This window comes from Oreochromis aureus, linkage group 3 (genome assembly GCF_013358895.1).
Source record: "Oreochromis aureus strain Israel breed Guangdong linkage group 3, ZZ_aureus, whole genome shotgun sequence".
In the NCBI taxonomy this organism is placed as follows: Eukaryota; Metazoa; Chordata; class Actinopteri; order Cichliformes; family Cichlidae; genus Oreochromis; species Oreochromis aureus.
In genome coordinates, this window is record NC_052944.1 from 6117317 (window position 1) to 6138649 (window position 21333).

Sequence of the window (21333 nt, forward strand, 5' to 3'; positions counted from 1 at the left end):
AGAAGAGCCTAATTCCGCCGGCCCCAGCGGACAGGTTAGCGGTGGACCACGGGCTGTGGCTAATAGCAGCTAATGGCTGGCCTATCGCAACGTTTGGAGAAAGGTTGGTGACTGTTAGCTTCCATGGTCAGGATTTCCAATGGAACTTTGTCGTTGCTGCTAGCTCTGTGCCTATCTTGGGCACCAATTTTCTCTGCACTCATGGACTGTTAGTCGATGTTGCTCACAGATGTTTGATCGATGCCCTGTCGTTCTCTTCGCTCCCCTGTTTTACCCGGACTGCCGAACCCATAATTCGGGCTAATTTAGTGGCCTCCGGGGATGTGTTCCACTGTTTGTTGTTAGAGTTTCCATCACTGTCCATTCCTAATTCCTAACCAGGTGGCCGGAGGCGATCCCCTTGGCCTCCACGACAGCGGAGGTGGTGGCCAGGGCTTTCGTGTCGACGTGGGTTTCGCATTTTGGTCCCCCCGCGGACATTACCTCGGACAGGGGCCCCCAGTTCGTTTCGGAGCTTTGGTCTGCCATGGCTGACGGCCCGGGGGTCAAGGTCCATCGCACCACAGCGTACCACCTGCAGGCTAACGGAATGTGCGAACGGTTTCACCGGTCACTCAAGGCCGCGCTCCGGGCTTCTTTGACGGGTGGCAACTGGGTTGACCGTCTTCCCTGGGTTTTATTGGGATTGCGCAGCACCATAAAGGAGGACCTCGGGGTTTCTCCAGCTGAGCTGGTGCTTGGTCAGCCCCTCCGTGTACCTGGGGAGTTTCTGCCCCCCCCATGTTTCGATACCTCTGTGCTGTCTTCCCACCCCCTGGGGGGTCCCTTTTCTGTTCAGGGCCCCGTGCACCACTGTATGCCTGACGTTTTTGTTCCGAGATCATTGGACTCCTCTCAGTTTGTTTTTGTCAGGCACGATGCTCATCAACCCCCCTTGCGTCCGCTTTATGACAGCCTATATAGAGTTATTAAGCCGGGCCACAAGAACTTCGTTTTGGACTTCGGGGTTCGGCAGGAGGTAGTTTCAGTTGACCGGGTTAAACCTGCCGTCTGTACCATACCTCCACAGTGCGCTTTATAATCCGCTGCGCCTTATGTATGAATTCTGGTTGTGCTTACTGACCTCGAACCGATTTTATGTGGTACACGTCGCTCAAAAATCTGTCAAAAAATGTTTTAGTACAACTTTGTGTGGCAGCACGAGGTGGGAATAAAATAAATACTCTTCACAGTTTAAAAGACAACGCCACCCTGTGAATTTCACCCAGAGAATACTGGAAGTAACACTAAGTCACCAAAAAGGGACTTAGGTCCGCTATACTCAGTACAGAGACGAGGTTCAATGATAAAACAGTTTAACAATTTATTAATGATTATTTAAAACAACGTATAAAAGCACAATCATAAATATCAATGTACAAATATGCTTAAAAAAGGTATTCAGAGCCGAGGCTTACCAGTGGAGGGGCAGGGATGCCACGCACAAACTCAAAAAAAAGAAGAAAACACACCAAGACACAAGTGCAGCACACTATCACACACTCACACTAATAAACTAAACAAGGCAGGTGTGTACACTCAAAGGATCCCACCACCAAGGCACCCTAGTCTCCACCACGTCGGCACTCCGCATCTGAATAAAAGAAACAAAGAAAATGTTAATATATTACAACAAAACTAATATGTAGCGCTGGGGGATAACTCAACTGCAGGACCACACTGGTGATCTGCAGCTAGAAAAAGGGCCTCCCACCAGTGGCGTAACAAAAATCTAAACTGCAAATCAAAACAACAGAAAAACAACATACAATCTGGATAAAACTTTAAAATCTGGAGCAAACAGAATCGCCGTATTGCTCCAACTTGCCGTCTGCCCGACTATAAGTTAATCATCCAGTCAATCAATATGCACGCCAGCCGACTCCCATAACCAGCATGCATATGGCTGCTGTCCACGCCGACGTCCACTTTAAAAGCTGGCAGCAGCAGGAAAAGTAACCTCGCAACGGGAACAGACGGATAAAGCAAAGCAGCAGCACTTCAGTTAGCGTAGCGTTGTGTAAAACTAAGGCCCACACTTCCGAGTAAACAGCGTCATGAATCATGAGCAGAGTGGCTCATAGGAGGCTTCTACAGCTACGACCAGCTGCGATGGAGGCTTCAGAAGGGTAACCCGCAGATGATCTCTGCAACACCAAGGGAAGTCAGGTGACCAAAAAGGAGATCACAGGTAAGCGATCCAGGAATGCTCAAATGGCCACTATTTATACTAGCGCCCCCCTAATACGCCAGGCCGAAATTGGGTTGAACCGAGACATAACATTCATCCTGCCACATTTGGTAAGCTACGAAGCCGCACCGCTTGATGGATTGTTGGAGCGTTAGGGCTACCGTAGTCAGGAGGTTCGTGGAGTAATTTGGGTCCTAAACTCCGTCCGTTTCAGGTCCCAAAGTCAAACGAACACTGCAGCATCACTGAGAGTTACAAACTGTTTAAATTCTTTCACCTGTAATAAAATGATGTTTTCAGTCATGTTCTGACTGAGAGATTTCTGAAACATTCAAACGTACAGCTCTGCTATCACTTCCAACATAAATGAAGACAGAAAACTAAACAGCAGTGACGTTTGTAGGGTTATTGAAGTTGGGCTAGCTGGTATATAATGATGTGCTACGTGATCGCTAGCAACACAGCTATGTTAGCATAGCATAAACACAGTGAAGCTGGAGGATGAACGCTAACTTTTTTCAGCTCGATAAAAGTTAACGTGAGGGTTCCCGATGGTTAGGGACAAATGCAATCGCCTGGCAGGATGCTGTAAATGGACCAAACTTCAGTCAGGAGAACAACTGAGATAATCCATCCACAATACGAGGTTAGTCATTAATATACTGCAGCAACATGGGAATAGAGCAGCTGCAGGAGAATTCAACATTAATGAATCAATGATACGGAAGTGGAGGAAGCAAGAAGAATGAGTTGAGTAAAGTTTGACTTATCAGACTGTTTTGTTTCGCTTAATGCGCCTTATAATTTGGTGCGCCTTATGGTCCGAAAAATATGGTAAGTGCCTGGATTTTCATCATGGAAAATACAGGCTTTAAACCTAACTAAATCCTAGCCACTGATGAAATATTGCAACAATCAGTGTTTTCACATCGTATAATAATGTAAAAAAACTAAACATTTTGTTCTTTCTTCTTCCATTTATCTTTATATTTATAAAACAAAAATATTCTGGGGGTATTAATGATGGGTTCTTTATTGAGGTTGAGGTTCAGCAAGCAGAAAACAGTTATTTGGATAACTTTGACAGCGACTGACTGCAAAGAGCAGTACAATGTCTGTCTTTAGCTTAAACTACATGAAAAACAATAACTTTACATCGGGCCTTCCATCTGAGCTTCAACAAGAGTCATAATTCTGATGCTTTTGGTCAGAAAGGTTTGTGTATAGCTGCAATCTCTTGCAGAAAGGAGAGCAGCGAGAAGGAAATGAGAAGAGAGTGTAGAAGTAAGAAAGCAATAGAGGAGAGAAGGTACTGTGGCAAAGACAGTTTAATCAACTTAAGTGCCTCGAATTTGACCTGCTTCACCTTTTTCCTCTCCACATGATGTATCTCTTTCTCTCTCAATCTCTCTCTCTCTCTCTCTCTCTCTCTCTCACACACACACACACACACACACATTAACAAGCATGTACTCATATACACACAAACATACCCCTCATGTGGCGATGTAAGGCATCGGGTATGTCCTTGAAAGTCAGGTGGCCTCTGTCCTGGATGTAACTGCCAGTCTGTTCAAAGCAGCTTCTTCTCTGAACACAAAGCAGCTCAAAAATTATTGAGCTCCACCTTCTAATTTCTCGTGATTACATTACAAATAATCGTGTCCCTGAGTTGAGCCATCACTGTCAAATCTTTGGTTCCATTTGTATCATCGCCTTGTTCTTCTCCTTCTGTCTACAGATGATGTCATCTGCAGCCAGAGACACAGTCATACATATCTGCACCCTGTCTGATTGCCCATTGCTGCTTTTTTAAGTATCAATATGTCTGACTCTCTTTTTTCCCTTTCTGTTTTCCAAATGAAATTACTCATCAGATATGTGGTTTTTATGTGAGAGTATGATTGATTTGCTGATTCTAAATGACTAAGTCTAGTGCGATACCAGTGGCCAGTGCAAAGCCAGTCCCTTCTCAATAACAGTGCTTGAACCTGTGCTGTAGTCTCCCAGAAAAAGCTTTATTTTGTTTCACATTTTCTATGAAAAATACAATACAACGTACAGAGATGCACCATCGACCACACAGATGCACCAGTGACTCACACACAACACACTAGAATTTACTGAATTGATCTAATTCTGTCCTTCTCTTCCTCTTCATCTCCATCCCTCTCCCTCACTCTCTCAATTATAGTGTCTGCCTCAGCACAGTGGCTCTCAGAGAATTAAGGAGACACTGCAGCACAACTGGTTGTAAATTACATAATCAATATGGTTTGATCTAAAGTGCAGACAGTGTTCACTACCATCCCCTACTACTGCATACAACCGTTTATCCGCTTGCTAAACAACCTAAGCATACATTTATTATTTGAGTCTATTTGTCTGCCTGTAACCTAGCAGACTGACAGGTTATGAAAAACATGAACAATCAGAGCTACAGCTTCTGTGTAGCAGGTGTTGCTGTGCTGTTTACCTTGAAAAAACTGTATTGACAAAGATGCTGCAGAAGCAGGGCATGATTGCGGATGCCGTGCAGGTGCGTCCGCCTTCCCTGCACGGCACCACAGGCCACGCCCCGCCACACCCAAAAATTGTAGTTTTGGTCTCGTCTGCACAGAGGATATTCTTCCAGACATCTTGTGTTTGCACAGATAAAATTTTGCAAACCTAAGCTTTTTATAGAGAATGCACTTTCTCCTGAAAACCCTTTCAAACATGGCATACTGTTTCAGTCCTTTTATGATTATACCGTCATGGACTTGCTCAGATTGGTTGGAAATATCCTTCACAGATTGATGGACAACAATAGCTTCTTCTCTAAGATCTCTGCTGATGTCTTTCCTCCATTGTGTGGCATTGTGTCACCACACAAATATGCACAAAAACTTGGACTGACATTTAAATAGTTGCTCACACCGGTACTCCATTTCATTATCAGCAGCTGAATGCCACTTTTGCTTTCAATTACTATGGAAGGAGTAAGGGTGTAGTTGGTTCTTCTACTTTTGTGATGATTCTGTTGACATGTATGGGGCGCCGTTTGTAAACTGAAACAAGCTGAAATTAACAACAATATTTTTGGGTTTTGAGCTAAATGTGGAAAAATGTTGCCGTTAATTTCATAATCTTTCAGTTTACATAGTATTGTTGTTCATCTGAGGTTGGATTTACCTAAACATTAGACTTGTGAGGTTTATATATTACAGTTATTTTAGCTCATTTTTAGAACAGTTCTCTTGTGCACAGGATTATGTCTTATTCTCAGGAGGTAGCGCAGGTCCCCTACTAGTCGGAGGCATGGCGATTCGATTCCTGGCTGCTCTGTCTACATGCCAAAAATCCTCGGGTAAGATACTAACCCCAAGTTGCTCTGATGCTTCCATCAGAGTATGAATATGTGTCAGTGTTAGATAGAAAGTACTTCTGCATAGAAACAGTGCTTGTATGAAACAGTCTTTTTGATCTCCCAGCTTGGAGGGAGCACAAAAAAACAATGGGCAGAGGAAGACAGAGGCGTAACAAGGGGAGTGGAAACACACGGGAAACACGGCTGGGAGAGATCTAACATAATGAAACAGGGAGGAAGCAAAACACGCACTAAGATGCAGATATGACACTGGACATGAGAACATAGCCAACTGGGGAGACAGACAGGAAACACAGAAAACAGACATATAAACAATAAACGAACATGAAGACTAGAAATGAAATGTGGAATGCAAGAGAGGAACAGTAACAAACCTAAATATAAGAACTATAAATATAACCTTAGCAGGAAATAATTAAAAGAACTAGAAAAGAAAATGATTAAACTAGCAACCTAAACAATGCCAGAAAAAGCCTAAGAAACCAAAACGCTGGGTCATAGACCCAGTACCATTACAAATTTTTCAGTGACTGGTTTTAGTAATACTGGTAGCGGGATTGTCCATAGAGCGGTGTTCACATCTGCAGTATCTCCTCTGCAGTGATCCTGAGCATCCAGAGTAACCAGAGTTTCCTGAGACCGACTATCCTAGGGATCCTGGCCGTCCTGTGGTATAGCCCAAGTCTGAGAGTCCTAATATGCAGCCAGACTCTGAGTATGCTGTGTCTGAGCAGAGAAACCCTGAGAATCCCACAGTACCAGAGATGATGCTGCCTGTTCCTCACCATCTGTACCATCGTTCTAGTTTCTTTAGGCCTGGACACTGCTGTTGTCAATCCACTTTTTAAAATAAAGAAACTAAAGACATCACTGGTTGATCACGAAACTGGCACTAAACAATAGTTTTGACTTTGTCACAGCACTAAGACTGAAAGACAGATGACGAGAGTGAACAATGTTCAACTGGGAGAAATGGAAGATAGATGGGTATTCATATTCTGGGGAAGCTTCTGGCTATATTACGCAAAAGATACTGAAAATGGAGCTGTCATGGAGGATAACAAAGATTCATTGATGTAGTGAAGGAGGCATGAGAAAAGACGATGCAAAGGATGGGGTGAAGTTTGAGATGGACAGTGGAAGTTATAATGACAGAGTCACCCTCAAAATAGGCACTGAAACGTGGAAACAATTGGTCTGGTCTATAACTAGTAAATGGTTGTCAGCAAGGCATTTTTTCTGCTCCACAGTCCATAACAGAGTCAATCTGCTGGACTGCCAAGAGTTGCAGATGCTGTTTAACAGATAGAACCATAACTTCACACTTTGGGGCTAGAAACGGGGAGTGGCTGATTTCCTGAAGTAGAGTGAAAATGTAAAAACAAAGTATCAAAGGGGGCTGAAGGCCAGCATCAAAACTGAACCCAAGTGCAGAAACCCAGTGCGGAGTTTTTATCAAACTTTATTTGGCTTGATGCGAGACACAGAGGAATCATTCATCGTAACAACGTGGCAACACAATGTGTTAACAACTTGGCAAGGGAATGCAGCGAACATGGACTGGTTACGGGATGAGGGGACCTGGTCTAGAGAGATGAACTGGGTCGTGGCAGGGAACGTTTAGCAGTTGCACTGAGGAGAGCGGACGAGGAGGAGTTAGCGTGATTCCAGCAAATGACTCCAGGTGAATGTTAGTTTAACACAAAGGATGGCTTATTTGCAGGTGGAGTGAGGAAGGCTTTGAGGGAAGGTGATGTAAGTCCGGGTGAGCTGAGCGGAGACAGATGGCTGACCGGAGTTCCCAGGGATCCAACGAGCAACGATGGCAGCACATCTCAGGCGAGACGCTGAGAGCTTTCCAGGTGATGGAATGAGAGAGACAGTGAGTTTAACCTGAAGTCTAAGTGGTGAGCAAGAGTCTGAGGTATGAAACCAGGAAACTGTAGCACAAGAGAACAAGATAAGTACAAAGTGAGAGACAATAACATGGAGTGTGAGAGCCGGCGACCAACGTGGGTTAGTTGGCAAACTGGCGGTGAGAGGACGTCAACGTGGGTCTTAAGTAGCCGAGGCTTGATTGCCTCAGACCAGCTCAAGGTGAGTTAAACAGGTCTGAGGAAATGATAGCCAAGCCCACAGGTGGCTACCGGTGAATCAGGAACTCTGCTGGAATTTTCCAGCCACTCACCCGGACTGTGACACAAAGTGCTAGAAAGTCGTGAAACTGTACAAATACTCAGTCTAAGTTTACTGTGAGCTGCAGGTAGAGTGGTTAGTGCCTGTGATGCCTCAGAAGGCTGCCTCCATCTGCTGACTGCGTCTCTTAGTCTGTGCATTCGTCTGTTAGTCAAAACCAGAAGAAACTCTATTCTAGGCTTTCAAAACTGAAGAGCCTTTAGAACTGAGGGCAACTTAGGGAGGGGTACAAAATGCACAGCTTTAGAAATTCAATCAATAATGGGGAGTATGGTGGGCTTAGCTCAGTGCATTAAGTGGGCGACCACATCCCATACGACTGAAAGCGGCCAGCCCGGGTTCGAACCCTTTGCCACATGTCTTCCCTTCTCTCTCTGCTCCCGCCTTCTGCCCTCTCTACACTGTGTCTATTCAATGAAGTTGAAAAAAGGCCAAAAAATAATTAAATAATGGAGAGTATGGTGGTGTTACCTTGGGAGTGTGGAGGTGACAAAGTCCAAGGCAGAATCAGAATGCTTTATTGATCCCTTGGGGAAATTATTTTTGGTTACAGTGCTCCAGTATAAACAAACAGTAACAAAGACAGACAATACACTAAGTAAGAATAGCACAATATATACATGCATATATATACATAAAAGTCACTTATTAATAAATAGCTGAAAAAGGAAGAACATATGCAAAAAGGGTGTAGCTATTGCAGCTATTGGACTTAACTATATGGATAGTCAAGTCCAACTGGTTGGTAGAGGTTGGCCTGCAGGTGTGTCAAGAACACTAACCACACCCAGAACACACCACCACCTTTGGAATACACAAATATGTGCATAGAGAGAGAGAGAGTCCTAGGGAATTCCCATGATACACTGAATGTTTCTTCTTCACATTCAGTATAATGAGGATAAAATCAGGACAGCCCTACAACATTCAGAGTCTTAATAAACTTATGGTGGATCTCATCTACCAAACTATATCCTCGGTTGAAGTCAGCAGCTGCATACGTGAGTAAAGCACCACTTTCCCCTTCCTGAGTCGCCTGACGGTTTGCCACAATCCCTTCAAGGCAGACCGCAGTCTCTTTCCATGTCAGCCTTCCTTCTCCTGGCCATGTCTCTAAGCACTGAACACCTCGTACTTCTGGACACTCTGGGTAGGTTGCAGTTCTGGAGTTCTGCAGCACTGGAGGACAATGGGTTCCTGGCAGCTTCATGTTTGATTCTTCTCAAATCTTTGGGACTTAATTTGTGTCTTTTTCTCTCAATATGTTTCTTGCGACTCTGTTTGCTATTTGCAACAAAAGGTTTGATGGTTCTGTGGTCACGCCCTAATATCTTAGCAATTTCAAGAGTGCTGCATCCCTCTGAAAGACCTTTTACAATTTTTGAATTTTCAGAGTCCTTTAAATCTCTTTTTTTGCCCATTTTGCCCAAAGAAGAGAAGCTGCCTAAAAAAGATGCACACCATTACACAAATACACATCACCTGATATCCTTAAATCCAATAGGCACCCAAGGTTTATATAGCTTGAAGTTGGGAAATATGCATAAAAAATCTGGTATAGCCAAAATACTCACTTGCCTAATAATTGTGCACACAGTGTATATCTAGCCTGTATCTCTCAACCTCAGGGTCCGTCTCTACCAGAGAGGTGACAGAACACCTGAATCGCTGCTCGTTAGCCCACCCTCATCCATCAGCAATTTGCCTTGAGAGACCCAACCAAGGGCCCAAAGACCCCTGACAGCATAGACCTTGGGATAACTGGCACATACTAACCCTCTATCACAAGAAAGTGATGATTCTATGCTTTTTTGTTTTGTTCAGTGTAAAACCTCTATAAACATACTGTGTAAAGAATAATTTGTTTTGTTTTGGTGGCATGATCCATAATAATGATCCATAACCCTCTGGTATGGACCTAGTCTGTCAGGGGTTCATCCTACAGCAAGATAATGACCCAAAACATCAGTCCAAGCTCTGCCAGACCTAGCTCAGGAAGAAAGAACAAGACGGTGAGCTTGAAAACATGGAGTGTCCAGCACAGTCTCCAGACTTAAACCCCATCCAGCTGGTTTGGGATGAACTGGACAGAAGAGTGAAAGCAAAGCAGCCTACAAGGTCCACATTTATGGGAACTTCTGCAGCAGATATGGGAGAATATTTGATTTCTATTATAGAAAAAATGCCACAGCTGTGTTCAGCTTCTTGTACTTGTGTCAGTGTTGATGGTATATTTGTACATAAACCACTACACTGGACACTGATGTGTCACTCCATACCTGCCACCCACTGGTCAGCCAGTGTTGTCCACCTAAGTGTAAAAAAACTCTTTGAAAAGTACGTTTAAAAAATTAAGTTTAAAAATCTTCCTTTCGTGCCTAAAGATGAATAAAAGTACTTGAGAAAAAATCCTGATTGAGGTTGTCATAATTCACACATGAAAAGCTTAATGTATACGAGGTAATAGGTTTACAGATGAGATACAGAAAGCCAAGTGACCATGGAAAGGTCTACAATAAGCAGGCAGTGAAACAGCTTTCTCAGGCTAATCTTTAATGGTGTTGAGCCGGCCATGTGCTGCTGATCCAGACCTATTATCTAATTGCAACTGCAGCAACACTGACTAGGCATAACACATCAATCTTTCCCTTTCCCCTTCTCCACTCTCTCCTTTCCTCTCATATCTGCTGTGTAAGAACAAAACTCTGCACAACATAACCTATGTGTACATCACATTTGTTATTTCCTTTATTCTCTGTTCTGTTCTCTTTATTTTTCTACAAAATCTTTTTATCTGTGCCTGTCACAGTTTATTACATCTGAAAATAAACCTTGGCAGGCACTAGGATATATATGTATGTATGATCTAAACTGGTATTTCTGCTTTTTAATCACAAGATATTTTTTCTATATTCACTGCTATTTTTAAGTTAAATAATAAGTCCTTTAACTGACTTTGCTGGGTAAAGCACTGCATATTTACATGAAAGGTACGATACAGCTATAGCAAAATATGGTGTAACGTCTTATTTAGCCATGGTTGATCTGCATCGTGCTAAGCAGTAAAACTGAAATCATCATTCTGGAGGTCAAAGTATAGTCCAGAGGTTTTTACTGTTTAAACATCTGTTGGGAGGCCTTTAGTCTATAACAAGACAACAGCGACCCCCAGAGACTCCACACAGTATACACTATAGATGTGTTCAGCTAAGTGGATTCACACAAGGGTGTGGACACGTGCGCCCATGTTAGAAGACTGTCCATGGGATTCATATGCTCAGATTTTTTTACATGTTGCACCAGCACAAACAGGGTTGTGGCATAAAAATTGTTAAAAATAAAAACATAAAATAAAATAGTATCTGTATTTACAAAGTGCTGATTAAATGTAAGGTGTGACTTGAAACTGTGACTGGGAATAAACGTGCATGGAGACATGACTGACTGTGGAGATGAAAAGGAGGAAACACAAAGAGATGAACATGGGAACAGGTAGAGAGAAAACAGAGAGACAGGACTACAAACGGATTAACTCGACAAGACAGAGAAAGCACACAGACTGGGAAGACCGGAGGTAAACAACCATGGAGACACTGATGACAAGACACAGAGGTGGGACTAGCAACATACCGGACATGAAAGGGAATTATGTAATCAAGAACCAAGAACTGGAAATAACTGGAGTATAAATAATGAATGTCAGGGTCCTGGGTCCCCTGACCCAGCATGTTTAATTCTTTATGATTTTTGTAGTATTGTGCTTGTGAGTTGTATCGTTTCTAGTTTCGATCCGTTGCCCTTCGTGTTTCTGTGTCTCCTCTGTTCTGTGTAGTCTGTCTGCATGTTGAGTTTCCCTCTGTGTCTTTCGGTTCTTAGAGTCCTCTGTCTTATGGTTTATGTCTCTGTGTTTCTTAGTTGCTGTCTCCACTGTGCCAAGTTCATGTCTCTGTGTCATACTTCCTGTTTTACTTTGAAGGTCCGTGTCTTATGTAAATGTGTCCTGCTTTGCTCCCTTGTCTCGTCAGTCCTGATTTCTCCCAGCTGTGCTCTCCTTCTGTGTCTCATTCCCCTCGTTACTTCCCAGTGTATTTAAACCCTGTGTTTCTCTGAGTCAGTGTCGCGGCGTCCCTCAAGCTGTGTGTTTCCTCGTGTGCCTCTCCGTCAAGTGTAAGTTTATATTTCCCAGTTTAGTTTAGTTTGTATGCCTTTTTCCCTGCCAGCCAATAAAGCTGTGACTTTGAGTTTACACCTTGAGTCTGAGCGCCTGCATTTTGGGTCCTACTCCTGCCTGCCACACAGCGTTTCATGACAATGAAAACTCAAAGATATTAAGAAGTAATAACTAATGCAGAAAACTAATACAGTTAGTATGAGTTTAGGGAGGCCTTACATTCCTTAATTCCAAAAGAAAGAATCACAAGAGCAAAACGAAACTCAAAATACTGGAACAAAGAAGTTTCCAAAGATGACACATAAACAGACACATAATCAGACATTCATTCCAACATACATACACATACATGCAAGTAGTTGCAAACTATGTCCAAAAATGTAAATGTACCTTTAAAACTTACTACAGTCTTGTTGTTAACGTCCTTTGACTGTCATGTTATGTTTTGGACTGTTCTGTGTTTGGGTGTAACAGTAAGTTAAGCTGCGTAATACTCTTTGATTGATGTATCTTTGGTTTTTTTGTACTTTAGTGTTTTCTTCTGATCATTTAGTTTCGGTTCTTAGTTTGTCTTTCAACATGTTTAGAGAGTGTTTCTGTTGCCTTCAGTTCTCTGTGATTATATTCTCCCTCCTTCATTGTCTAGTCTTGTCTCTGTGTTCTCATTCCCCGAGTCACTGTATCAAACTCACGTGTCCATTCATCTATCATGTCTCGTTTCCTGTTTTATTTTGATAGTCCTGTGTTAGTGTATTCAGTTTAAAGCAAAGTGGATGACCAATAAACACTCAGAGAATTTAGTTTGATGAACCTGACTTGCATTTTTTTCACGGTCAACACAACCTGTCAGTCTCAACATGAATAATCACTTACATACACAATAAAAAACAATAGGATTACATGAAAGGAAAAATGGGCCCAAATCATGGAAAATAATAAACAAAACACCCGGGTGGGCCTTTGACTCTCTGGTGTCATCCCACACCTGTAAGTGTGAGTCCAGCAATAAAGTCTCTCCTTGTGGAACGTGCAAAGGAGCAATGAAGTGCGATTCTGTCCCGTCGCTTAAGTAGATTTTGTAAAGACCTAAGCTCAAAACCATTCATCTCAACCAATCCAGAATTCTAGTGGAACAATTTTTCAGATTGCATGGTGTCCGAGTGGAAATAGTGTCTGCACCGCTCTTGGAGCTAAACCCTGCCTCAGCTCAGGTTATCATCCACAAACCAACAGTCAGACAGAACACCTTAATCAGGAACTGGAGGCCACCCTCCGTTGCATCACCACACACAACCCGGCAACTTGGTCCACCTATCTTTTGAGTATGCTCATAACTCACTCATCTCCTCTGCTACAGGCCTGAAGCCTCCTTACGGTATCAACTCTCATTGTTTTCAGAAAATGAGGTCGAGCTTCCTCTGAAGGCCCTCTCCTGTAAGTTCACCCCTCATTTTATTGGCCCATACAAGACCAATTCCATCATGAACCCTTCAGTAGTCAGACTCAATCTTCCAGCATCCATGCACATTCACCCCATGTTCCATGTTTCCCAGGTCAAGTTAGTCCACAACAATCCATTCTTCGAGGGCAAGCTTGATTGGCAGCAGCTCCTAATGTCTGAAATCATACTTGTGTTCTGCTGGGGAGAGACAACAAGAAAAATGACACAGGACGGGTTCCAAACATCCAACATGTACAGTCCTCACTCTCTCGCAGTCAGGGTCCGGCTCACCACAACAGGGACAGAAGTAGAGGAACCTGTTCACAGGGCACAGAGGGCCAAAAATCCACAAGCTGCAGCAGCAGAGCAAACACACAGCGTAACAGGAGCCAGGATTACAACTATACAGCAAAGTGCATGCAGCATAGTGGCTGACGATCAGCAAACACTGATCGTCAGCCACTACCTTAAGTAGTGACCTCCACTGACCCGCGATGAGTACTCCCCATGAACACACACAATAAGGAGGGGAGAGAGAGAAACAAGCATGCGACAGAATAAAAAAACTGGAGCAGAAGCCAAAGACGACTGAGATGAACTTAAATATTACGTATGCTTATTTAATGCTACATTATAATTATCCAGATCTTTATAATGTATTATTTTTCCCTATGTTTGGTGCATTTAATTGCAGTCATATACATTGTGCTACAGTGCTGTGTAATCCATTGATGTAAATGTAAATCGTCAAACAAAGAAGGTGTTCGGGGCATACTTTAAATATAGAGTTTCTACTCCATAAACTAAGACAAGATCAACAGTGGGATTAAAACAATGAGGCAGCTTATTTACATTTTGACATTTTAAAGTAGCCCAATAGTGAAATAATGCACTGTTTCATCATCTACACTGAACATAATGCTTTATTAATTCCAGAGGAAATTATTCAAATTTGTAAGTTATATAAGTGAATGTAAAAGTCACATAGTGGAATTGAACTGAACATTAAATCTGATGAAAATCTGAGTAATAACATAAAGCTCTTAGTAAGATATTTGAAGTTTACACAACATTCTCACTTGAAAATATCTCAAAAGTTTATATTGTGTCACAGAAAGATTATTAAATAAATACATCTGAGCATATTTTTAGAAATAATAGCCTCAGTTTTGGAAGTGGGACAGATTCAAAGTCTGTGACGATTCTGTTTGAAACAGGTTGGTTCACATACTGATGGCTTCAGTTTCAGGCTGCACTTCCTCTTCACAGTCATCTAGTTAGCCAGGGTTCCCAACCTGCTGAGGGACAGCTTACTGGGTTAAGCTGCTTTCCCTGCAGCAGTTACAGGGTCCTGGCTACTGGCCATACTGGTTTATTTTCAAGAGTGCACAGTCTAACTCCAGTTCACTGAGCCTGGCCTCCAAAGCTACAAAAAGGCTACATTTATTACAAGTAACATTAGTATTAAAAGAGGCCCGGGAGCATCGTTTTTATCGTTTCGTGTTTTATAATCAGTGAGTTTCGGATTCTTTGTTTTGAGTTTTTATTGTTTGAAATTGTTTCATTTTAGTTGAGTTTTTATTAGTTTCAGGGGGCCATCCTAACACGAAGCTTTTGCCTCTTCAAAGCGTGAAATGCATACGCATGCAGAAGCTGCAGTAACAGCAGAGGGTGATGTTGTTTAAGTCAACATGAAAATAATCAAGAGTTTAAACACACATTATTAACAAATTTACATGTAAATACATATTATTTCTGGGGATTAAGTACTCTAGAATGTACTTCATACCTTTTTTGCTCACTAACAACTTCTTGGCTTTAAATATATTATCTCCCCCTGCTGGTAACGCAACTTCTGCCTGCATGCCCATTTCACACTTTGGAGTGGCAAAGTGTGGAATGGACACAGTGTACCCTCTGACGTGCTATAGGGTTGCATAGGCAGAGAGATCACTTCACAATTTGGGAGCGATAGCTGAAAACCAGGCAATTGAGCCTTTTCAGTTAAGTTTCAGGGACGGCAGGAGCAGCTGGTAATGGATCTAGCAATCAAGTCAAGTCAAGTGGCTTTATTGTCATTTCAACCACATGCAGTGGTACAGCGCACAGTGAAGCAGGACAACGTTCCTCCAAGACCATATAACAGATCATCAACACATAAAGTGCAAGTGTGCAAAAACTGCAATAGAAAACTGCAGCAATCTTGAGGGAAGGTATGGACTTAGCAGCTCAGATATATATATGGTGATACTGATACATTTAAGGTTTTAGAAACAAATAATAAATAAATCTTTAAATGGATCCTTAAACAAACAGGAAGCCAGTGAAGGGAGCCGAGGACGGGACAAATGTACTCGTGTTTGCAAGTTAAAAGATAATTTGCAGCATTTTGGACAAACAGTAAGGGAATCTTCTCAAAGGTCAGAATAGAGCACAGTACAGTAGTCCAGAGGCACTGTGACAGAAGCATAAATGAAACGTTTCACAGTGAAGGTGGATTGGAGCTTGGATAAAGTCTCAAATGATAAAAACTAGCTTTAATAATGGATTTTATCTACGTATCAGGAATAAATCACAGTTTGACACCATGGTTAGTCAGTGTTGGTTTAGCATATGGCTGCAGGGGATCCAGGTCCAAGAGAGGAGCAGCACACACACCACTGAACACAATGACTTCAGTCTTACTTTCATTGAAATTTAAAAAATATAAAATACCATTCAGGCTTTGATATCAAATAATTATAAAACGTTAATGGTGAACTGGACTTTTCGCCGAAGCAGAGCGTAATGTGATTTACGAGCCACCTGCAGGTGATATGGCCAATGATCAAGTAACAAGTTTATTTCGCCATTACTTGTCTCTTGCATGCTTATGTGTGATATGATGTGATATGACCCACATGTGAAACTCAATGAATGTAATAAGTGTAACAACCTACATAGTAATGAGGGCTGGAGCATATCCCAGTTGCCATTGGGCAGTAGATGGAGTACACACTGGACAGGTCACCAATCTATCACAGGGCTAACACAACGACACAGACAGAGCGAACATGTAAATTCCACACAGACGGGAGCCAGGACATTGTTGCTGTGCGGTAACCACTGCGTTTCCCCTGTGTTGCATTTATTTCTCCTCATTCATTACAATTTTATTTAGTGCCAAATCACAACAAGAGTCACCTCGAGGTAGGGTTAGAGGATATGAGGAAAATCTAATATCACAATATTTTTTGACTATATCACAATACACGATAAATATCATGATATGTTTAAATAACCTCCTAAAACTAATGTTATTTTCAGCCATATAGTGCTTAACTGCTACACTCATTCAAATCAACCACTCAATGTTTATTTTCTACTTTGAATACAAAATATCAGAATTGAAATGTTTTATTTGAACCATTTTTAACCATCAGTTGCAGACAAAGGTTTTTTGCAAATGACTATACTGTCACCCTCTTTCTGTAGTCAACACTGGACCTTTACCAAACAAAAATGGACATTAAGCAATAATTCACAACGCAAAATAAAACCATTTAAATAAAAAGGTGCTCTTTTGTGCTAATAACATATAAAAATTGTAAAATAAAAAATGTGATGATCTCAAATTACAGAAACAAAGGGGGGCTCTGGCATTTGTAGTTGGTGAGGGTCACTTCAGGACAAATGTCAAAAGATTCCCATAAATACACTCATGGAAAGCCTTCTTAGAAGATTGGAGGATGTTATAGATGTAAAGGGTGAGCTGACATTATATTAAACCCTACGGGTTAAGAATGGGATGCCACTAGTGATGTGCTAAGCTTTCAGAGTGTGTGTCGAGAAATCCAGAAAGTCATTTGAAGTCATGCTGGTTCAGGAAGTGGTTCCAGTGCTGTTGGATTTACCTTCCTGTGGCGTTTCTGTCAAATCTGACCGATTTACAATGCAGGAACTCCAGCAACACTTAAGCATTTTGGATATTCTGTTTTAAGAGTCTGCACCCTTGAAGTATGAATGAGGATTTTTCTATCAATGAGTTTTTGTGAACTCAACGTTTTTAATTTTTTATGTTTTTATTCTTTTTTACCAGTTAAATTCTTCTCGCATGGGGACTGTTTATTTTTTTATTGTTATTTATTTTATCAGCAAAAGAAGGAGTAGCATTCTACACATCTCATCTTAAGTCTACGTTTTAGAGACATAAATAAGGACCTTTTAACAAATGTGTTTCCACGTGATGACGTCCTCTTGTTTTGTCCTCCTTTTTTATTAAATGCTGTCCTTTGTAATCATTTCACTTTTGTTTTTGTTTTTGGTATATTCATAGTATTCTTCTTGTGTATTTCACACATGTTTTGAGACAGGTGGGGATTATGTCTCCTCCCTCCTGTCCTCATCATTAATGATCTACTCCAGTAGATCATTTTAGAGACATAAATATCACCATAGTAGTTACTTGGGCGTGACTTAACCAATTAACCAATACCTACCTGTTATATGTCAGCTGATCTATCTATGAAGATGTGATTGGTTAATTTGAATTTTTTTCTGTTTCCTGTCCTGTATTTAAGCAAACTTCTACAATGTTTTACTATGTCCCTGATGAAGGCCACAAGCCAAAACACATTGGTCAGTCCGTAAAGTTGTTCATCTTCCCTTAAGTGTTGCTGGAGTTCCTGCATTGTGAATGTTTTCATCCTCTCCCTGCACCTCGGAAGGAGGTGAAGTTGTGCCAGAAATTCTTCCTGTGAAATCAAACTGATTTACAACTTAAAACACTCAAAAATAATGTATTTTACATCTGATTGCCTGAAGGCCTTATAACATCCTCCACACTATGCACTTGAACATATAAAAGTGATGAGCACCACCTTTCATTGAACTTTGAGTGTTTTAGTCAACCTTGTTACATCTGTGGTGTTCCCAGTCAAAAGTGACCACCATAGGAAATGAACGGGTGACATCTTTCTTGATTTCTTATGTTCACAAGATTTTGAGACATTGTCTCGTTATCAAGTTGTCAGATTCCCAAACCACACCGCCTGCCCGGTGGGGTGACCCTTCAGCCTTTTACAGCTGAGGGGTAAAAAGGGAAAGTCACCATCATCATCATCATCTTTATTTATAAAGCACTTTAAAACCACAGCTGATGCAAAGTGCTGTACATTGGAACTAAATAACAACATTACATAAGATATAAATAAAAGCCAAATAAAAGAAAAAAGTAAAGTAATTAAATAGTTATTTAATAACTAATTTAATTACAAGAGAAACTAAGTCTCACTGAGGTCAAAAGCCAAAGAATAAAAATGGGTTTTAAGACGTGTTTTAAAAGTGTCATGACCCCGGAGCATTTGACCCAGCATTTTGAAATTTAATATATTTGATTGTTTATGGTTTATGTTTAAGTTCTTCGGGTTATTTAAGTTCATTTCTATTATGCTTAGGTTTCCGTTATAGTTCATTGTTTCTTAGATTCTCCTTGTGTCTTCGCCCCCGTGTTTAAGTCTCCCTCACCCTTCATGTGTTTCATGTCTGCATGCTTTATGTTTCCTGTTTTATTTTGAAGAGGTCTGGTATCCCATGTTCAGTCTGTTTAGTTTCACTTCCCCCGTGCCGTTATTATGTGCGTTCTAATCAGCTGTTTCCCCATGTGTTTCCACTTCCCCTGATCACTTCCTGTGTGTTTCCATTCATTCCTCGCCCAATCATCTGTGTCCAGGGTTTTGAATTCATGCCAGGTCTTCATGTCAGGTTTCTATGTTCTTGTTCCTGTCCCATGATTTTTTATGTTTAGCCTTAGTTCACCCAGATTAGGTTTAGTTTTGCCAGCCTTAATAAACGGCTCGTTTTTTGTTACGTCAGGTTTTGTCTCTCTGCACTTGGGTCCACCTCCTCACGCCACACAGTCAGCATCTCAGCCAAACTGTGACAGGAAAGTGTCTGATGAACGTACAAATAACTATCATAAACACTTTAATAATGACACGTACACAAAAGCATGTCCTTTAGGTTTGATATATCTCATTATTACATATTATCATATTAATATGTGTATTTACAGCTTTGGGTTCCTCACATTATCTGTAAAATGGCCACACAACAGTCTTAATGTTTGTATGTGAAAGGGTCATTTTGACAGAATGGAAGTAGCAGGTCACTCTATGGTGTTCAATCACGTGATGAAGATGACACATACTGCATGTTATTGTTCAGGACCCTTTCAATGAGGTTTTACACTGTAATCATACAACTATACATGCATCCGCGTACAACTGTTTGATATTCTGAAAACCATCTCGTTAATACCCTTTTTGTTTTGAACAAACAAGTCTTTGTAAAATCCTCAGCAGTGTTCTACTTTTTGTTGCTAATACAACAAGAAGAAGAATAAAGTGAGAACAAAGTAACAAAAGCAGTTTTGTGTCAGGAAGGTTTATTGACTTTGAATTTCTATGGAAGAATGGCAAATATAACCCCACAGTTTAAAACACATTCAAAATTGCATAAAATGTGTAGATGTATTTAAGCTTTTTGTATTTTCCAGTCTTTACAAATATTTCAAATGTAACAGGTGTTAATAAAACTTTATAAAAAGCACTGCTTTTGGCAACATGTAAGCTGCAGTACACACAAACGATGGACAGAGAACTGCAAACGTTCACACACAAGATAAAACCTCTGAGACACTTAAATACAAACTTTGACACGCTGAGCAGAGGGAGACAGTGACATTATTCACATTATTCACATTTCAACAGGGAGACACACGGTTTCAGTTACATTTCCGTAAATGCTACTCAGGTCCAATCAGTAGCGCCTAAATTTGTCAAATTCTCACCTTGACTTTTCTTGTGTTTTTTTGTTCAAAGCTGTTCAAAATCACCCATTACACCGAATTCAGCTAGAAACCATTAACTTTAAATAAAACGGACCCACACAGGAAAACAGACACGGATGCTTTTTGTTATGTTGTAAGGCTGTTGGCTTTGTGCTGCTGTAGCGTTCTAGGATCTATCGATCAGCCATAGTGTAAGCTAGCTATTCCAGGCTTTACAACCATTTCCACACTCAAACCCACTTTGCATCATTACAACCAGTTTATGAGGTTTAACTAGTGCATATATCAGGTAACAAAAGGGTTCCTAATGGGACACTTTGAGACATTAAAAATGGAAAGCAGACCAAAACTTCCACTCAAGCCAAACTTTAATGTAAATTCTGTATTGCCTGAACCTTCTCAGATTCAGTGTGAATGTGCACTTACTGCTGACCTAAAACCACACCATTCATTCTGATAGCAGGTGACAGAGGAGAGAAAACTGCCTTGACCCAACATTTGGAAGTTTGCGGTGGTCACTGCATCACACACTTCTCTTTCTGTTGTTTAGCATACTTCCTCCTGCGCTGCTCCAGGCCACGCTCCAGACGCTCATCCTCCTCCACAGCTCTGAGGACCAGAAGAGAGAAGAAGACGGTTACAAGCCGCCTGCACGCATTTTTGTGCTGGGAAAAGTGCAGATGTCAAGGTTTCTTTTAAAGTGTCGTTCAGTTATTTAGGGTAGCGACTGTGAAGGTTGGACAGACCGACAGAGAGGGGCATGAGTGAGGTGATAGTAGCTTAGAAGAGCAGGTCATCTTCTAATTGGAAGGTTGTGCTTGTATGAATGTGCATGATTGGCTGAGACCTTATAAGGCACTCTGACCCCAGGCCATTTACCATTTACAAACAGATAGATGAGGTTAGTTAAACAAGAGTAAATTCCTCATTAAAAACTAGTAAATTTGTTCCGGAACTACTGACGTTATCACCGTCTTATTACTGAGCCAAGAGGTTCAATTAAAAATGCAAAAAAGATGGAAATAGTGTTTGAAAGTTGAATATGAAACCATGATTTGCTTCCAGGCTCGTTGTGATGTTTCATACAGAAATTCAC

At 41.3% G+C, this 21333-nt stretch overlaps 1 protein-coding gene across 6 annotated transcripts in view; it reads right to left on the minus strand.

Annotated features, from left to right (window-relative positions):
* Nucleotides 1-19398: 19398 nt before the first annotated feature.
* The window catches only part of ehbp1l1a (EH domain binding protein 1-like 1a), a 46789-nt gene continuing 44854 nt past the window's right edge, over nucleotides 19399-21333 (minus strand). For all 6 annotated transcript variants that reach the window (XM_039609243.1, XM_039609242.1, XM_039609244.1 and 3 more), the window contains one exon: nucleotides 19399-20846. In XM_039609243.1, coding sequence (XP_039465177.1) covers nucleotides 20753-20846 — 94 coding nt within the window. In that variant the 3' untranslated portion in view covers nucleotides 19399-20752. The remainder of the gene's footprint in view (nucleotides 20847-21333) is intronic.